This window comes from Dysidea avara, chromosome 2 (genome assembly GCF_963678975.1).
Source record: "Dysidea avara chromosome 2, odDysAvar1.4, whole genome shotgun sequence".
Lineage (NCBI taxonomy): Eukaryota > Metazoa > Porifera > Demospongiae > Dictyoceratida > Dysideidae > Dysidea > Dysidea avara.
Window position 1 is genome coordinate 36,702,604 of NC_089273.1, and position 20,634 is coordinate 36,723,237.

Consider the following 20,634-nt stretch of genomic DNA (forward strand, 5'->3'; position numbering starts at 1 on the left):
AGAATACAATGACTTAACATAATAAAGCTGATTAATTCGCCAATCAGAGTGGAGTGTGCAGATACATCTAGAGAGGCAAAGTCATGGAACAGATACAGTATATGAGACCGGATTTGCGTAAAGGTACCTTTTCCACACATTTTATATAATATATACTAGCAACAAAATGATGTAACACTTGCCTCATTGTGCTGATTAACTTGCTCTTAGTATCAGAATGCCGCCAGATACTGTAGTTATATTCATGAGACTAAGAAGTTTCAGGCAATTATAAGCCATAATTTAAAATTTATGAATTTCATTGTTATTAGTGCTGCAGTACTAAAAAATCATGATCGTTTCAGCCCTTATTTTGATTTTCTAACATCTATATAACACATACCAAGCAAAAAATGCAAGAATTATGCTTTTATTTGTGAGTATGGAATCATGTGTAATGAAACAATACAATAAACATTGCTATACAGTATATGATACTGTCATACTGTTACCACTATTGTGCTTATTTTCATAAAATAAAGTTTATTATATTTAGGTTGTGGCTTTTTATCTTTGGTAGGGTACAGAAGTAACCAAAATTACGAGACCGTTTGAACATGCCAGTGTTGGTACTGAGTGGGGAAAAAGTCATCAGGTTGATGTCCTGTGGTGGGAACAGTTCTTGGTATATCATTAGGATACTCTGCATCAGGGTGTAGCTTCAGCCATTCATCAAACATACAATCTATCATGACATGGTGAGGAATGAAAAGAGGATCATTTGGTGATGATGTCACATCATCCATTTGTCCCCTCTTATTAAATGGAATATGTGCAGTGAGATCACCTGCCCCAGTAATGGTATGTACCTAAACAAGAAAAATGGCATTGTGCAACAAACAGTGACACTAATCATACTTACCGCACCATGCATTTGTTGCTTAAGTGCTATTGTCTGAGAGCCATTTGTAGATGTGATGGCACATTCAGGGTCAAAATTAGGTAGTTATAGGCACAGTCTGTCTTTACGACACTTAGTCATATATGTTATAGCCAATATTGGCATCAACAGAACTTCGATAGTTTTTTCGTGACTGAACATTATAAGGTGGAGCATCATATCTATTAAAAGCCATGGAATAATTCACTTGCTGACTTGTGGGCTAGTCAGGATTGTTACTATTGTGTGGATCAGTTCCTGTGAATGGACAACACTGAAGAGAATCGGTGTTAACATTTGGATCACAAATCTGAAAAATGTATTCCAACATATTGTGTCCCATACATCACCAACGATATCTCCAAATACACGAGGAAAACCACTGACATTCCTTGTTGCCCCAAGCTTTTTTTCTGTAAAGAGATCTTCTGCAAGTATTCCTATAGATCTTTGAATTTCAATTCGCCGATCCCAGTAAGGTAGCCTGAAAGTGTGATAGTCCATGTGTCCCCTGCTCTTCAGCATGTATTGTATTTCCCACTCAAACAACACATGAAAGTATTTGTGCCAAGTTGTAAATGCAGGTCCAGCATGAGCATAATCCAAACGATTTTCTAAATCTAAACAGAAAGTGTTATCGATACTCACAATAATGTATACTATAGTTTGTTTAGCACAATTATTACATCAGCATATTTTTAACACATATATATGTGACCGTACCTACGAAAATAGGGTATGTGGGCACAAACTACATCCCACTACATAACATCTCATATCTTACTGGAGTAGAATATTGTCATTTTGTATTTTAAAGCCAACTAAATGTTTAATGCATGCTGAAAAGTTCATAGCCAAGCAATAATGACAGAAATACAAAGTTATGATCCGTCAAAGTTTTTGAAAAAGTAGGCAATTTTTATGTGCCCACATGCCCTATTTTTGCAGACCAGTCATATATATGAGATGTGACCTCTGGTGTGAAAATGGTAAATTACCAGGCATGGGGCCAAGTACATTTAAAAGTACTTAAGTAAAGTACAAGTACTTTTGAATTTTCCAAGTACAAGTACAAGTACTCCAGCAGCAATCAAGAGAGTAGTCAGAGTACTTAAGTAAAGTACAAGTACATGCTGGAAGTACTTAAGTAAAGTACAAGTACATTTGCTGTAGCAAAATATATACTGTATTAAGTGTATTGTTACAGTAGTATGTAAGTGTGCCTAGGGGCATGGTACTTTCAGGTTTTTGTCAACCATTCTCTCTCTTAAACCCTTAAAATAAATAGCAGCATTGCTTTTATTTGCCGGCATCATTAATCAGGGCTACATGATACATAGTAAGGTTGAGGAAGGCACTAAAATAATTGTAAGAAGTTGTTTCATACAATTTTATTGTTCTCATTGTACACCCATTGTGTACAAACTACGTATAATGTGTGCAGTACTTACAAGTATTTAAAAGTACTTTAAGTATTCAAGTACATACAAGTACTTGAGTATACGTACAAGTACATTGGAGATATTAAGAAAGTATTTGAGTTAAGTACAAGTACTTTCAAATCTGTACTTAAGTATACTTAAGTACAAGTACTCATGTACTTGGACCCATGTCTGTAAATTACACATAATAACACTTTCACATGTCAGATCAAAGGAGCTGCAAAGGCTACATTTGCAATGTAGCCCAGTTCGTGACTTGTTCAAGCTACATCTAATGTACATAGATGTAGTCCAGGCTACAACTGGCCATTGATTACATAGAGATTAAGGACAAAATCGATTGTGAGGATCGTGAGGGGATCAATTAATACTCACATGATTAGTAAACATGACATGGATAGCCACTGAGATGGAGAGCATTTTGTTATCTTCACTATCCAATGAGTTGAAAAGCGTTGGGCTAAGTATGTACGCATTTCTGAACACATACCACACCCACATTACTGTTAATATGAAATTACCAGTCTACATAAAATAAACACTTTACAAGCAAGCTTATACCCATCTAGGCCTTTAGTAAACTCTGTAATTTTGCCATAAATGATTCAATAACACTGATTAATTTGCATCAAACTTGCTTAACCAAAATTCTCCATGATATGATTGGAAGTATATATTGCATATTGGCTGTAACATGGAGCATGTAGACTTACGCCTGATATCAAGAGTTCATAATATTTATATAGTAGTAAGAGTATCTAACTGAGATGCATTATTTTATCAAATGCACTGCCAGTAGTACAGTATCAACACCGCACTCTGTTATGTAGTATAGAGGCTTCACCATATTCATCATCTATCAACAGTTCTCTCATACTAGTAGAGTTGGATTAAGCACCAATCAGTGCCTTCCATACTAGGAGAGGCATTGATTTCATCAAAAGGTGAACTTGTAGCAGTGCATTTATACAGGGTATATTGAGCATTTTATACTCTCTCTCTTTTCTAATATTATCAACTCTTGCTGATATGTATACCCACCACCCCGAGGGCCACATATATATAATTTATAATGTAAGGGTTAAAGCACTGCCACAGGTGCTATACATCAAAAATAGCATGGAAAAGAGTGGGCAAACCATCATGTTGAGGTACTACACAAGATTCATGAAATTATTAGAAGCTCATTGAGTAGCCTTAAGCTTGAAATCAACTACGTACTTTCAGTACAATAGGCATATTACCCATCTTGCACTTGCAATAGTCTTGTTCTGGACTAATCCATCTTCTTAATAGCTAAAAGTTTTCAATTGTGATATTTGGTAGCTATTTCCGGGTGTCAATAAAATGTAGTAAGAAGGTTCACTGCTGCTAACCGCAAGCAACCATCCTTGAAGTTTACAAGTGTGTCTATTAAATCTAGTAGTTTATATCCATAATGGTTGGGTTGAATGGTCAGCAAGTGCAGTGGTGTCGCACCCATTAATGATCTGGGTTGTCTAATAATGATTGAGAGTACACCTCTATTTAGTGAAGTACGATGACCTCACATGGACTAGCTGTTAGTACAATGATAGCACAGTGAAAAGTAACCACATGCACAACCCTTGGTGGGTGGGAAGTTGACATGAGATGCTCTAATACAACAGTCATCCTAAGAAAGCAACCAGTCAGAAAGCTACCAGTTCATCACATTGTATTTTTTTAGCATATGATTATCATGAATGGAACACTTGATTATAATTTTAAATCCTTGCATAGGTGCTGTTTTTAAATGCTTAATGATGTGTTGGTTTAATAATTATGCCATGTTTTGGTTTAATTTTGTAAATCTTTGCCATATTTGCATAGTGAACTATGCATGTGTAGTCGCATGCATCCAAGGTATTTGTAATTTTGTGTTTTGTACATCCTACAGCAAATTAATGATGGCTACTGTGTTCACGTCACACACGTATATAGTAGGGCTGAGGGATAGTATGTGCATATCGGAATATTGGGATAGTATTACTATCGGTATCGCCTATATCGCTTGAAAATTTACTATCGGACAGTAATTAACAAGTAAATACAGAAAAATATCTGCAAAATACTTTAAAGTAAAAACTTTTTGGAACAAGAATCAGTCTAAAAGGCTGTTTAATATCTTATGCAAAATACATGCATGGGTACATCCCTCCTTACAACTCTCTTTGAAGGCAACAAATAGGAAATAGGTGAATTATCACTATCGTTTTACTATCGTCTATCGTGAACAGTGTCTTGATATCGTTCAGACAGTGAAAATTTCACTATCGCTCAGCCCTAGTATATAGCTGAATCCTATAACAAAAAGCTAAACACTGAAACTAGTATATTATTAATTAAAAATGAAGTAGCAATCCAAGCAATGAAATGTGTAGTGAAACAAGAGATTACTGATAGTACTACAGCATAGCTTGGTGGGAAAATCTCTAGTTTGGCATCAAACAAAAATAACATGCCAATGTAGAGATTTTCTCACAGAGCTATTGTATTCAGCTACATATGCTGTAATACCATCTCTTGTTTCTGAATCACTGCTTTTATCGCTCAGATACCTACTTCATTTTTAAATGAATACTTTGGTCATATCACTGAATACAGATATGATTGATGCTTCAAGTACTGCGTACTAATGTAACTATTTAGTATTACCTATTGTCACAGAGTCTTTTGCAGCATAGTGGTGCAGCCACACAAACAAATTATAAAGTGATATGTTAGTCATGTGGAGATTTGTGGTTCCTGGAACTGCCTCTTCTAATACAACCATGTACCCTGAGTCAAATGAACGTGACTGCAGAATAGTATCAATGTATGCAGTCCAGTCACTATCAGTGTAGGTAGCCAGTGATTGTAGGAGAAGAGCTTTTGACTGAGAGCAATCTGGTCCATAATGACCAAACATACACCGACTACAGTCATATCCAGCATAATTTCCATTACATTTACAGACCTGTGATTCCAAAGAGAAGGAACCACAATTAAATATCTAGCAGATGTGCTATTGTCAACATATAACAGTCAATTATAGTGGTACGATAGAATTCATTTTGAGTACTAACCCTAGTGAAGTAGTGAGGCCAATTGCGACGGACATCAGCACTATTTCTGTCATATCCAGGCACGTTCAAATCAGTACACAGTCCTCTACCGGCATCCTGTACACACACACCATCACTTGTGGATGGACAACACTCCAAGTTTTCTAGACTTGTAACATCACTGCATGCTGTTGGTATTTGACCGAAAACCTCCTGCCCCAACAGGCATAATGAGGCAATGGCCATAAAAGAAACTTTACCACTTTGCATTTTAGCTACAGTGTATAAACTCAAGATGGCTATAGTCTGTACATATTAGACAATATTGATGCTGATATTATTATACGATATTGATGTTAATTTATTCTATTTTTTAGACAATATTGATGTTAATTTATTCCATTTATTAGACAATATTGATGTTAATTTATTTAGGTTCAATAAATTCTCTTTCCTGTCCTGGACTCAAGCATATTTACATGCAGGTAGGTGATCCATTTCATTATAAGATTAGCAGCTTTTCAAGCCATACCATAAAAGACTGTATAAAATCATGTACAATACGTACACCTTCAATTTTAAGTTGCAAAAATAACACAAACATGAATTTGTGTGGACTTGATAGCATACTGACACGTGAGCTGACTTTTTTTTAAACAATTCAAATACTCCACCAAATTTTGTATTAATGGGGGATTTCAATTTTCCAAGTATCACATGGCACAATGGTTATGGTAACATTGCTACCACCCCCACTTATGGAAATGCTCTAAATAACATGTTTTTGGATGTAATAAACGATAACAGTCTCGAACAATTTGTGCACTTGCCAACCCGCTTAGAGAATACATTAGATCTTGTTTTCTGTACTTATCCAAAAATTGTTAACATTTCTACTGTTCCTGGTATCTCAGATCATGACGCGTTAACATTCCATCTTGATATAAACAAGCATGCAACTCCAAGTACAAAGCAACACAAAATTGCTTTGTAACGTCTTTGAGCAGGATGTAGGACCAGGTGTCCTACAGACCTTCAGCAGTAAAGCTTTAATAAATTTGACAGTTACAACAATGTACATCTATACACCAATGGTGGGAGAATTTTAATTCTGACTATTATAGCTATCACATGAGTGTGCCTGTAAAGGAAAGTTGACACAATGCACACCACATTACACAACTGGTCATATGTCAGTAATAGAACAAACTAGTTGCATTCTGTAACTTGTATTATTGAAATTAATGCCTAATAAGGGCTGAAATTTGCATAGCCATGGCACAATGGCACAAAACATTATGAGTCATGAGAGTTTTAAAAGTAGACAAATTTTATGTGCCCATGCACCCTATTTGTACAGACCCTGTATGTATAGGATAATTGAGGTAAGGCAGTGCGTCACACTATCACTTACTTGCCCCTCTCCCCCAGCCACTATAAGATCGGTAGCTGTTGAAAGCCATTATTCAAATCGGTTATTTTTTGGAAATTGAAACTAACTTGTCTAGTGTGATGATATGCATCAAGAGTTCATACCCCACATCAATGAGCTCATTTATGTCAGGTGAAAGGAAGCCATTGATGATATCATCCTGCTCACTATTCCTTACCCTTAGCAACCACATGAAGCTGACTACTGTTTATACATTAAGCTTGCCATGAAGGACACTGAAACCTCTCTAATCCAATTCAGCATATACGTACCTACACCTGTATGTAAGTATGTCTTAGCATAAATTTGTCACCAAATACAAACAGACATAACTTCTGAATCAGTACAAATGTAACGAAGGACATGTTGCGGTCTATTTATTGTATACATATAAACATTGATGAAGAGGTAGGCACAGTCATATAACATTATTATAATGTATGAACATAGCCTAGCTAAATATTATACAGTAACTAGAGGATCTCTATGATACAGTAATATTGTGCATATGTATAGCTACTTTAGCTACAGTAAAAATGTTTGCTCTTTATGGACTTTATAGCTAGATACAAAAGTAAAAAGATGCACTCCAGTACCACCAGAGAGTCAAGACACACTTGATTCTATGATAATGATATAGCTAGAAACATCTGGCAGGAAAAGATCAGAATTTAAAAAGTATATTAATGTGAAATCCAGGGGCAGATCTAGAAATATTCAGAGGGGGTTTCAGGTTCTATGGAAAAAAGGTCACTACTTCGTTTTGAACGCTGTGGAGGTGAATTCAAAGGAAAAGTATGAAGTATTGCCAATAGAAATAGCCATAATATAATACAGTATGTATAACTCTTTGTAATTTTTCATCACCCAAACGAATTGTAGGGGTGCGCGTTATTTCAAAGGGGGTTTCTGGAAACTCCAGAAACCCCCCTAAAACTGCCCCAGAAATCCCTACCAGAAAGGTGTATAGTGTTTTTAAAATCTAGTATTAGTAGGAATGTTAGTTCATTTTGTTCTGCAACTGTCAGGTTTAAAAGTAATGTGGGTATATCATACCGTAACAAGCAATTATTTATATCATTTAATAATGATGGCTCTCATAGTCAAGAGAGCAAGTGATGACAATTATTTGGACATGCTTAACTTCTGTAGCTATAATGATGCCTTCAGGAATTTATCGGACTGTTTATTACTTAGCTATTAATTAGCTACTCAGTTTTGGTTGTTGTTGCTTTTCTTTGCTTTGGTATCAATTGTTATACTTCAGATTTGCTATATCAAAAGGGGTGCGGTAGTACTGTTTATTAAGTATAGGGATCACCCAGAAAAGTTCGCGCGTTGCCAAAATTTTGCCTAAAAAAATCATTAAAATAATCACCCTAGAGACATTTTACGCGACGAAAACCACCTTTACGGAATAGTAATATAGTGCATTAATATAGTATAACAAAACACTTACAGGTGGCCCGATATAGAATTTTTTTTTTTTTAATTGCCAAGACTCAAAAGTTTTAGTCTCACTGCTTCACTTACTGATCACAGTCGTAAGGCTACAGTCCCAATGAAGCAGCGCACGGCCACCATTTCACGTCACAATAACAAACTCACTAGTGGGGGTTCCGATGAGTGTAGGCCCTCTGCGCGTCGTCTTTTCCTTCATCTTTAATCAGGCTGCTTGTCTTCTTCTTCATCCAACGAAACCATATCAAGGCATTAAATTTCCAAATCAACATTTTCTTTCGACAACATAATACAGAATTATTTCATAGCTGGATTTCAGAAGCGCTTCAGTCCCGGTACTGCTACTACTAGCTAGATGTCTGCAATTTTGCAATTGGGATCCCGTTCACGATAGGTTCGGGACCACGCCCATCAATTAAAGATCTAGGTGGACTATTAGCGATAGAGTACGGAGATCACTGACCTCTTAACAATCTAGCTGTTTCTTAACAGTAAACCTCGGTCTAGCTAGAACCACACCTCTTTGCTGACTCGAGAAATGCTCTAATACAACAGTCACTCAAATACAACTGTCATTCATGATATTCTAATAGAACAGTCACAAGTTACATTGTAGCTAGCTGTGCTAGAGCAAACAACTAGTATTTAAAAATGCTAATTTAAAAATTAAGTAGGGATCTCTATGAAATAAAAAGTAGTGAAACAAGGGATGAATGATGGAATTACAGAGCATAGCTCAGTGGAAAAGCCCTACCAGTACTTTGGCACCTTAGCTATAACAATTATTTTTGCTCGATGCCAAAGTAGGGACTTTTCCACTGAGCTATGCTGTAATTCCATCATTCATCACTTGTTCCACTTTACATTGCATAGCTAGATCCCTATTTCATTTTTAAATTATCGATTTTTAAAATACTACTTATGATCAAATTAGTACGCATAATTATATCAAACTACTTTAGGTAGTATTGAAACCCACAGAAATTATTTTGTAAAAATGTATGTAGCTAAAAATGTAAAAATGCATTATGTATTATTTATTTACTTATTATTATTATTACTAGGCCCCGGGCACATATAACCAAGTACAACTACCAATGGGGCAATCTACAAATGGGGCATGTACAACAGTGCATGACCAGCACAGTGAATAGTGACAGTCACAGGTTTAACGATAAAATAACTATTTTGCAAAAAATATATTCTTGCAGGCTACATAAGTACAAGTATAAGAAAAATTAGGACTACACTGTAGAGTAGGAACAATGTACATGTACATGTGTATATGCAAGTAGTCAGCAAATTTTTGCCGATTAGTTAAAAGTATATATAACGCATCACATATTGCGAAACTGCATGTACTCACTTAGAAGTTTATCAAGTTATCTAGCTTAACACAAGGTTCACTCACTAACTATATTTACATGGTATTACATGTATAGCTATATTATGTGGTTTTCATGTGAAGAAACACAAAGAAAGTCACGAAGGAAAGAATGCTACCAGTCCGGATATGATGAAACAAACAAGAGAAGTGTGCTTGACTCTACCCAACCCAAACTGTCATGTCGTTATGAAGAAAAATCAAGGCAAGTTTTTGGTGATGTTTTATCACCAGCCGCGCCCACCCTGTCATCATCTTTACTATGTAGTACTATTGTACTGTATGATAAATGTGCCCTTGGGATGGTGCTACTGATGCAAGTTTTCATACTCAATGGAGGATTTTAATAGTGTTGCATATGGTGACTGTTTTATTAGAGTATTTGACAAGACTACAAAATCTTGTGTATAGAATTAGTGTGTGTCTGTCTGTCTGTGGGGAGGGACGGAGACTGTCGGTAGAATGGTTTCCACAGCCTCAGCCTGTGCATGGAGCTAAGGTCCTTTGGAGAGACAAGGCAAGGCAGGAGCCATAGGACCTGATTCAAGAGATTCAGTACTGCCTTGCCAAACACAGGAACATGTAGAGAGATGTGTGCCAGAAGGTGCAGAACACTACTCTTTCTGCACAGGGACTTGTCACCATGAATTTTAAAGTAGACAGGGTATTGCCAGACAAGTATTAAATGACATGTCCACAAGGGAGGAAGAGGTGGCCATGGTTTGGTTCACTACCAATAGTGTGAGGCATCGTCCAGTGGATGGCTTCACTTTAATGGTCAATGGTGTGTGTGTGTGTGTGTGTGTGTGTGTGTATGTGTGTGAAAGAAAAGTGGCATGTGCCCTGTACCCCCTCCCACCACTGTCAATAGCATTGTAACTTTTCGCTTTTGATACATGCACTGTATATATGTGGAAATTTGATGTTTAATAACATATAAAATATTATAGTATTGTCAATACAGTACATACACATTATGTGCTTTGACTTCAAGTTCGGTGACACTAAACTAACTAAGGGCAGCCATACACGGTTAATTTGACAACATGTTTGTGGTTATGTACAACAAATGCAGAAACCTAGACCATACTGAAAAATCTCAGTGGACTAACTGATGTACATAAATTGTTTCAAAAGTGGCAGAATGGATCAGATAAAGCATAATAGGAGACTACTGCAATTCATGGAACGTATGCAGTGGCCAAATGAATGATGATTTTAGATTTTGTGGCAGTAGGCTGGAAAACCAGTTACTGATGAGGAAGTTTAAACATTGTAATTGATTGGACATCAGAGATACCCTTTCCACAGCAGTGTGAACATGACAATCACAAAGTTCACGCAATCTACTTATTCCTAATAGAGCAATCACCAATATGTGGTCAGTACAATTTATTGCTTCACACTATCAGAGAGTAGCTGGGAAAGAAATAACACTTATTTTTCTTAAATTATAGTACAGTTGCCATTACAGTATTTTTACCGGTCATGAGAACTGTGCGAAAAGTCGAACACAATCACCATTAACATGAAGGGAAACATGCACTTAGCAGGCGGACATTCAAAAGAGATCAATCTAAGAACTAATTGATGTGGCTCAACAATACTGCAAACCACAGTCAAAACCCTCCACCTTATGATGTGTGGTGATAAACAAAAGCTAAATAGAGCCTACATTATTGGGGTAACTTTCAACTACTCTATTAGCGTATCTTGATGTACTTGACATTTGTGCTGCCACAATATGTGACTAGATATAGCAAAATCAACCATATGGATGCAAGAGCCAAAAATGAGAAAACACCAGCATGAAGTTGCTGCACTATCAGGCTAACAATTTCCATATCAAACTCCTCTTCAACTTGTCAGGTCTGCTTGTAGTAGACTGTTTTCTGGCAGCCTGTATAACCATGCTAGATGTCTGTACAGGTTTGTGAACAGCAGGGAAGTGCTTTTGGGGGTTATGTATACACTCTGGACAGACGATCAGTAAGCTGAATGTGTGATGTACGTTTGTTTTGTGAGATTTCAGTCTATTCCTGCCTCTGATGGGCTGTTTTGTGGTCTGGTGCCTTCAATTACCATCATCATCCATTTTGTAGTCTATCTCTTACCCACCCTGCCACCCCAACACTCAGCCCCTTTTTGAGGACTCATGATATAGCAACACTGGTGAAAAATCTATCTAAAATGGTGGGAAACTCTACAAGAGTTATCTTGGCCACCAGGTGTTCTTAAATGTTATGAATTGCTCCATCTTAGTTGAAAAATCCATACGTGTAGTTGCCAAGGCTGGTGAGTAACAATGCATTAAATTATTAAAATACATTTTTTTTCTCTGAATCAACAATGCACCCACAAGGTGATTTTCCAAAATCCAGTCACACATAGAAAAACTCCATATCATATATTACCAAGGTTTATGTCACGATACAAACATATATTATGATAACTAACTATAACATGACGAACTCCTCCTTGTAAATTAAAATATCTAAGTTGGACATATACCTCAAGTTAAAGTTACTCATGGTAATCAGGTTTAAAGCATCTTTTACTACAGATGAGAAAAGTGGTTAGCACTCTATAGAAACCCTAAAATCTCAGTTTACTTCAGGGTTGAATTGAGCCCACCACTATAAACCATCAACGCATACTTAATTAAATAACAAATACCATATGTCTGGCCTCCCCACATCATTGTACACGGTACAAAGTGGTGCATACCTGCTGTGCATCCATATTATAACATACCTGATGGTTAGAGCTCAATATCTTCCGTCTTAGCTGAGATATCACCGTTCAAAAATACATAGTCGCCCATACAAATTTTACAAACGTCCCCACACTACAGCAGCTATTTTACATCTGTGACGTAAGGCTCATTAGAATATCAGTCATATCACAACATTTTATTTCTACTAAATACATAACACCCAAGAAAATTTTAAACTTTAGACCCTCTGAAATTGAATGTGAGACGGATTTCAGCAGTTTAATAGAATAGCTACTACTGAATACTCTGATTTGCCTGACTGCTACATTAGCGTGACTGTTCTATTAGAGTATCTCGATCTTTTTAGTTATGCTCGGACCTGGGCCTCGATTCCCGCTACGCCTCTGTCAGCCTGGTGCTACCTTTCAGTCCTACCCCTACTTAAATTACAGAAACTTACAACACTTCTAGCCAGTTTAGTTGTAAATCTTGGGCTCAGTTGTTTCACCCTTTCAATGCCGCTCAGCAGTAGCCATCCTTCTGGTCGAGCAGCTAGTCTATCCCAAACACCAGCTTTCTATGTAGTATGACGTTACCAGTATGGTACTCTAGCCAATGGCGGTTCATCCTAATCCGCTGAGTTTGCCTTGAAAAAGTTCAAAGTAGTATCTAACGCCAAGTTAAACGCGCAGCGCATAACTATGAACTGGTTGCTATAAGCTAAAACCGGTTCCGAACAGTTCTCAAACCGGTTATACAAGTTCAATGTTTCCTGTTGCACGTAGTGCATATAAACCATAGGGTAAGGACTATATTATCTAATGTATAAACTGGTTGCCGTACACTCAAACCGGTTATACGAGTGGAATGTGTTGTAACTAACGCGTACTGCGTTTGAGCTAGTTGCCAGGTACTGAAGAGGTGTTACTATGGATAGCGCTATATAGAAAACCTATCTTGGTAATAAAGTGTTGCAGAAACAAACTTGTCGTTTTATTTATTGTTCGGATATCGCTTCATCTAATACCGGTTAGTGTTCTGTTCTATACCTTGTAGTTTTGTCTGTGAATTAATTATTTATGACGTCACGTTTGTATTATTCTTATTACTTGGTTATATAATTGTTTACTGTGCAAAACCTCTTACAAAGAGTATATACAAGCACAGATAATAAATCAGCAAAATTAATTATGTGGTTAATTGATGTTCAGCTAGCCTTGCTTTAAATTGGTCTAAACTTGAACAGGTGATGAGGTCGTTGGGTAAGTTATTCCAAATCTTTATACTTGAAGGGAAGAATGAGTTAATTAAGGTATGAGTTTACTCTTGTGTTTGGCTGTAACAGCCTCATTGAATGACCTCGTAGAGAGTAGTTAGATGGAGCTGGTATGAGTATGGTATCAGCCGGTATATCTATTAATTGGTGCATGATCTTAAACATTGTGATCGCTTTCAGCCGGTTTCTGCAGTGAGCCAGAGGTGGCCAATTCAAATTTTGTAACATGTTTGTGACACTTGCATATGAAGAATAATTATTATTCACAAACCTCGCACACCGTCTTTGAACTGATTCAATAGCTAAGATATCCTTTTGTGTATAAGGGTCCCAGACCACACAGGCATACTCTAGGATTGGTTTAATAAGTGACTTGTAACAACTCACTTTGACCGAGATTGGGCAGCTATGAAGGTTACGTTGTAAAAATCCTTTGATACTGTTAGCTTTGTTAGTTATCTGTCTAATGTGTTCAGACCAGGATAGCTTCGAGTCAATGGTAAGACCTAGGTACTTGGTGTGCGTCACCTCCTGCACAACAGTGTCATACAAAGTGTAATGGTAAAATATAGGCTTTTTCTTGTATGTTATTCTGATGAATTCACATTTCTTAACATTAAAGGCCATTTTCCATTTATTTGCCCATCTTTCCAAAATAGTTAGATCTTTCTGAAGTTGGTAACAGTCTTCTTTTGAGTTAATAGGGATGTACAGAATGACGTCATCTACATATAATCTTACTGTCGATAGTATGTTTTTTGGTAAATCATTTATGAAGCATAAGAACAATAATGGAGCAAGAACGGTTCCTTGTGGAACTCCTGATGTCACTTGAGTTACGTCACTTTGCTCACCATTAACTAATACCTGTTGTCGTCTTCCAGTAAGAAAATCTTTCAACCATTCCAAAGTGTTGCCCCGGATACCATAATGATGTAGTTTATGGTAAAGATGCTGGTGTGATACCTTATCGAAGGCCTTAGAGAAATCTAAAAGAATTGCATCAGTTTGTCCATTGTTGTTTAAGGATTCAGCAAAGTCATTGATAGTAAGTAGAAGTTGTGTCTCACAAGATCGACCGTGGCGAAAGCCATGTTGCTCATCACACAAGATGTTGTGTTGAGAAAGGTGGGAGAAAATGTGTGAATATATTATATGTTCTAAGATCTTGGAGCATATGCATGTTAATGATACGGGTCTATAGTTGCTGCAGAGGGTACGGTCTCCCTTTTTGAATACTGGGACAATATTCGCTTGCTTCCAATCAGGTGGGACTCTGGATTGATGGATGGATGCTTGAAATATAAGTATCAAAATGGGAGCTATTTCAGTGCTGCACAACTTCAGGAAATGGGCCGGAATTTTGTCAGGTCCAGGTGCTTTAGAGATATCTAACTCATTTAGTAAGTTGAGAACTCCGTTGGCGTCTACAGAAATGGTGAAAATAGCAGGAAAAGGTAAGTCAGAGATAGTTGGAGGAGCTTCTGATGAATGCGGTGTAAAAACTGAGGTAAAATAATTGTTCAGTAGTTGTGCTTTAGTATGGTTGTCGTTATATATGTTGTCATTATGTCTTAAGGTTACGGTATAGTCACGGGCAATCATTCAAAATTTTGAATGCCTATCAATACTTTTTGAGAAGCCCATAAAACCAGTCTAGCAGTGTGAAAAGCTTTAAATGAAGGTGAAGTCCTTCATATTTAATGTTTTTATGTAGCTACAGTGTAGTTTGAGGCAGGTAGAACACTACAATTTGTTGTAGTAACACAAGTAAGCCAGCCCTACATCGCTCAGCTCCAGCTGTCACTACCATGTTTTTCCGCCGCCAAATACAGCAAAAGCTGTAGGCTCTATTGGCTTTTCTGGGGCATAGTGATACTGTATATTAAATTTGTTAGGTCCTGTGGAAGCGTTTTTGGCATGTTTCTCCCCAGTGACTCGGATACAAGCCTTCAAAGAGCTTGTTTCACCCGAAAAAACTACTAAAAGTTCAATAAAACATCTATACTACCAGTAACTTAAAAAATCGCTTCCACAGGACCTAGATATTTTAGTTGTTTAGCCACTTGTGTTGAAATTATAAGGATTCAGTAATTTGTTAGTCTGGTTTTTGGCGGCGCGTTTTTATAAAACATCGCTCTATTGTAGACCACACACCCAAGAACAGTCGTTGTTCTGTAGTAAAAACAAACAAGCACAATTAGTTGTATTGCTAACACAACACAGTTGTTGAAATTATTTATCCCTGCTTGGTTTAAAGCAGGTTTTGTAATTTGTTCCGCCCACGCATTTAAAACTATTCCGTATTAAACCTTAAGGAGGCAACACCAAAATTGTCCGTCCGTTGTCTTTTAATATAGGACCACAATCGCTTGGTTATTGCACCATTTTTATCAGTGAGGGATGATATATATCTGTGATGCTCTACGGCTTTCTTGCTGGACTGTCTTTTTAAAATTTCTATATGTTTGCCATTTAATTGGACAGCTGGATGATTTTGCTAGGTTGTATAGGCGTTGCTTTTTACGTGAAAGACGTTTGATGTGAGAATTAATCCATGGTTTCTTATTTCCAGTGTACTTATTAAGGATTAACAGCACAGTCAAGTGCTGAAGATCTGTAGGATACCTGGCCCTACAGGATTAAAATAAACTATAGACCATTTTGCAAGCATCACCCACTGCATTAAAAGTGGTAAATATATACTCTGTGACAACTTTAATTATGTTAACCAAAATTCAAAGTTTAGATCATGTAAGTTACGTACGTATGTAGCTATAATTCTACTGCAACCACGCATTGCTCTATCAATATGCGACGGAAGTTCAAAGATTAGGTCAAGTACGTAGCAGAATTCCTTCAACCCATATATATGATGCAAACACAAAGTATATAAGTGACGAATGTTGACATGAGTAGCTGTACGTAGCTAAACAGCATTACTGCAAACTCCTGAATTTCGTTATCAAACAATTGAAAACTTGAACTCTTGTTATCTATCGAATCGACTTTACAACTGAAGCTACCCAGGTATTATAGCTAAGAGGTGAGTGCTGTAGCTACATAGCTTTGGGTTTATCTTAGTGGTCAACTGTATTAGCTAGCAGAGCGCGTAATGAAAAATTCGACCCTCTTTAGATTAACTTGTAGCTAACTCGCCTGCTAGTCTAATGGTTTAGTTTGGAAATGGCGGGTTTGGTAGAGAGCAAATACATCATGTGACTAAACTATACGTATAGGGCTAATAATATTATAAACTAACTATACTATATATATATAGCCTATTGTAGATAGATAGCTTTAATGTGTGCAGAATGATAGCTTGGCTATCAACTCTGTGTGTACTGTGGCTATCTTGTTTTTGTATTTGTACTGTAGCTAAAATGCAAAGTAGTCAAGTTTCGTTCATGGCCATTGCCTTGTTATGTCTGTTGGGGCAGGAGGTTTATGGCCAAATACCAACAGCATGCAGTGATGCTACAAGTCTAGAAAACTTGGAGTGTTGTCCAGCTACAAGTGATGGTGTGTATGGACAATTCAATTCAATTAATTTTTTTTCAATTATTAGCTTTATAGTGCAATGTTACAGGTGTACATGGTTGTACAACAATAAAAGTGAGTTGTATACAATTGCACTAAAGGTAATCTGGTAAGTACCAGATCCCATAACTTAAATTAAGTACTTATCATTACTTATATAATTACAGTTAGCTGCTAAATGTATCAAAGTTAGGTGGCTTGGGATGTTTGGAGCAGATGCTACAAGGACATGTAAAATGGAAACTATGCTGGTTATCTGGATCGAAGTTTCTTATAAAATGCTGCCATAGGATTTTAGTTAGTTGAAATTTAATGGTAACAAAGGGTTGAGTTAGGCCAATTACTGGTAAGCTGTTGAAGGTTCGAGGAAGTCTGTTGAAGTAGAAGTTTCTTTGTTGATTAGATGATGTAAAAACATGTTCAAGTTTGTTGCTGGAAGAAGACCTAGTAGAATGACGACAGAATTTGAAGAAGGTCTGGATGTTGAAATGATCAAATGGATTTTGAATTGATTTTATGAAAAACAGAATGTCACACTGGTCATAAATATACATTAATGGTAGTAGGTTGAGCTTGATAAGGTGAGTTTTTTATAATCAGAAACATAATCGTTGAGGATGTATTTGGTAGCTCGCCGCTGTATTCTTTCAAGAGCAGAGATATCTTGGATAAGGTAGGGATGCCACAATGGGGAACAATACAGGAGTTGAGACCTTACTAGTGCTATGTACAGAGTTCTTTTAGTTGTAGTGTTAATAGAATGGCTGAATGTACGTCTAAGCAATCCTAGGGTTCGATAAGCTTTGGATGAAATGTGGTGATAGTGGTTTCTCGAGGACAGGTCAGTGGATAGAATGATACCAAGGTCACGATGGGTGTTACTAGATGTTATTGAGGAATCATCAATGTTGTAAGAAGTTGGGAAGTTTGTATTAAAGGAGAGGTGAATAAATTTCTTAGTGTTGAAAGATAGGTTTGAGTCTTGAGACCAGTCAAATAAGGAGTTGAGGTCATCCTGGAGTTTGATGGAATCAAGTAGTTCAAAAATGAGTTTGTAGCATTTAGTGTCATCTGCAAAAGATAAAGCATTGGAGTGATGAATGGATAGATACAAATCGTTGATGAAAACTAAGAACAAAAGTGGGCCAAGGATGCTCCCCTGGGGCACACCTGATAAAACTGGAAGTAGAGTTGAGTAGGAGCCATTGAGTCGTACACATTGGTATCTATTATAGAGATATGATTTGAACCACCATCACAGGTTGCCAGTAATGCCAATTTGCCACAATTTTAAGAGTAGTTCATTGTGAGGAACTCGGTTGAAAGCTTTGGAAAAATCTAAGTAGATTACGTCTGTTTGCGTTTTGTGCTCATAAATATCTTTGAGGAAGATAAGAAGTTGTTGCAAAGTTTAGCGCCTTTTCATGAATCCAAATTGTGAGGTAGAGATACGACTAGAAATAGATTTTGTAACTTTTTCATGAATAATATGTTCGAGTACCTTGGACACAATGCAGAGTAGGGATATAGGTCTATAATTAGTAACACAATTTTTGTTGCCAGCTGTGAAAATAGGGGTGATGCAATGTATCTGCCATTTGGAAGGAAGACAACAATGGTAAATGGCATATGAAAATAAATAGTGTAAAGGTTTGGTTAAAACAATGGCACAGTTTTTTAGGACAGCAGGACTAATTCCATCAATACCAGTCGCCTTTGAAGAGTCAAGAGATAGTAAAGCAGTGTGGACTTCGTCTTCGGTGATATTGATGGAGTCAATGGTAGAATTTGTAGAAGGCATGTCCTCAAGTAGAGGTAAGGAGTAGGTACTCTGAGAGAACACAGAGTAAAAGTACCTGTTGAACAAAGTAGCTTTATCAATGTCATGGGTGGCAGAACTATCATCAAAGAAGACTGTAGCAGGGATAGAAGCAGATTTAGTGATGTTTCTTACAGGTACATGCTGATATATTTTTGAGTCATTACTGAAGGCAAAATTGTGGACTAGATTTGCTTCAAAGTTGGCCTTGGCTTGTTGGATGCTGTTTTGGAGGTTATCTTCTGCTGTTTTATACGATTCAAATTGTGATCAGTAGGATGAGATTTGTATTTCTTTCGTAGAGTCCGAAGACACTTAATCTGATGGCGTATATTTGAAGTGTACCATTTAGGAAACTGAGAAGAGCTGGTTCTAATTTTAGGGAATAAACAGGTCCATTCCCCTAGTGATATTGTTCTTGATAAAGAGCCAGATAGAGTCTATGTCGGATAGCTGTTCACAGGTAGTATAGTCAATATGAGATAGATAATTGATGAGGCCAGGATAATTGGCTTTAGAGTAATCAAAGATAGCTGGTGGAGTGTGTGAGGGTATATGGTCTGCATGTGACTTAATACTTAAAGTGACAATAAAGTGATCAGATGATATCGGTTGGTAATGGGGATGAATAGATATGTTGTACACAATATCTTCATTGTTAGTGATTATTAAGTCCAGAGTATTTCCTTGATTGTGGGTTGGCTCGTCAACCAGTTGAAAGAGGTTTAGCTGAAACAGTAAGTCACAAAATTTGTTAGATTTTGGTGAGGAACCACTATAAGTGGCCCAGTTGACATCAGGGAGATTGAAGTCTCCCAAGAGAATAATTGGACTTGATTCATTGACTAGGTTGGTAAGGTAACTATGCAGCAATTCATGGTAAGTATCGGAAGAGTTTGGAGGAATGTAAACAACACTAATTCTAAATGGATTTGATGTAGAGATGAGAACAGTTAGGATTTCAACATGAGGTGGGGATGACAATTGACTACTAGTGATGTTATCCTTTACAGCAAGTAAAACACCCCCACCTCTAGAATCTCTATCTATACGATAAATGGTATAGCCACTGGGTATTATTTCTTTGTCAAATATATCTTTAGATAACCAAGTCTCGGTGATACACAAAATGCTAAAATCAGATGAACAAATAAAAGATTGAAAATTGGATAGTTTGTTGACAAGACTTCTGGTATTCATTAAGCAAAAAAAATGTGCAGATCATTTGGTTGAGTGTCATGTGGGATAGAATGTTGATTGAAATCATGTAAGTTATTAATGCTGTTTCCAGTATTGACGTCACTAGAAATTATGTCAGAGTTATCATTGGTAAAAGCATTTGAATCATTTATTAAGTTAAGAGAAGTGTTGTAGGGTGTACCAGGTACTAGTCAATTGTTGGAGGACTCCATTGCAGTTTCAGTTTGTGGAGATTGGGAAAGGATGAATGAGGAGTTAATGATTTGGCCATGTAGTTTGTTCTGGACAAAGATCTTATTATAACGAATTCTAATGACTTTACGCTCAATACCATTTTGGATTAGAGACCACCTCTCTTTTAGAAGAAGTGACTCAATTAG

General features: G+C 36.9%; 2 protein-coding genes across 3 annotated transcripts; both read right to left on the minus strand.

The window, feature by feature from the left end:
• Positions 1-413: 413 nt before the first annotated feature.
• LOC136244667 (tyrosinase-like) lies at positions 414-13,080 on the minus strand. 2 transcript variants are annotated; one of them, XM_066036218.1, is made up of 5 exons: positions 12,880-13,080; positions 5,448-5,701; positions 5,038-5,338; positions 902-1,539; positions 414-848 (listed from the first exon to the last, which is right to left on the minus strand). In XM_066036218.1, the coding sequence occupies exons 2-4, from the start codon at positions 5,694-5,696 to the stop codon at positions 1,124-1,126; spliced, it is 966 nt and encodes a 321-aa protein (XP_065892290.1). In that variant the 5' UTR covers positions 5,697-5,701; positions 12,880-13,080; the 3' UTR covers positions 414-848; positions 902-1,123. The 2 variants fall into 2 exon arrangements, 1 of the variants encoding a protein (XP_065892290.1); XR_010695509.1 differs by lacking the exons at positions 5,038-5,338; positions 5,448-5,701.
• Positions 13,081-19,432: 6,352 nt separating this feature from the next.
• Positions 19,433-20,254, minus strand: LOC136248055 (uncharacterized). Its single transcript, XM_066039870.1, has one exon. It carries the CDS (start codon positions 20,252-20,254, stop codon positions 19,433-19,435), a length of 822 nt encoding a protein of 273 aa, XP_065895942.1.
• Between the last annotated feature and the right edge of the window lie 380 nt (positions 20,255-20,634).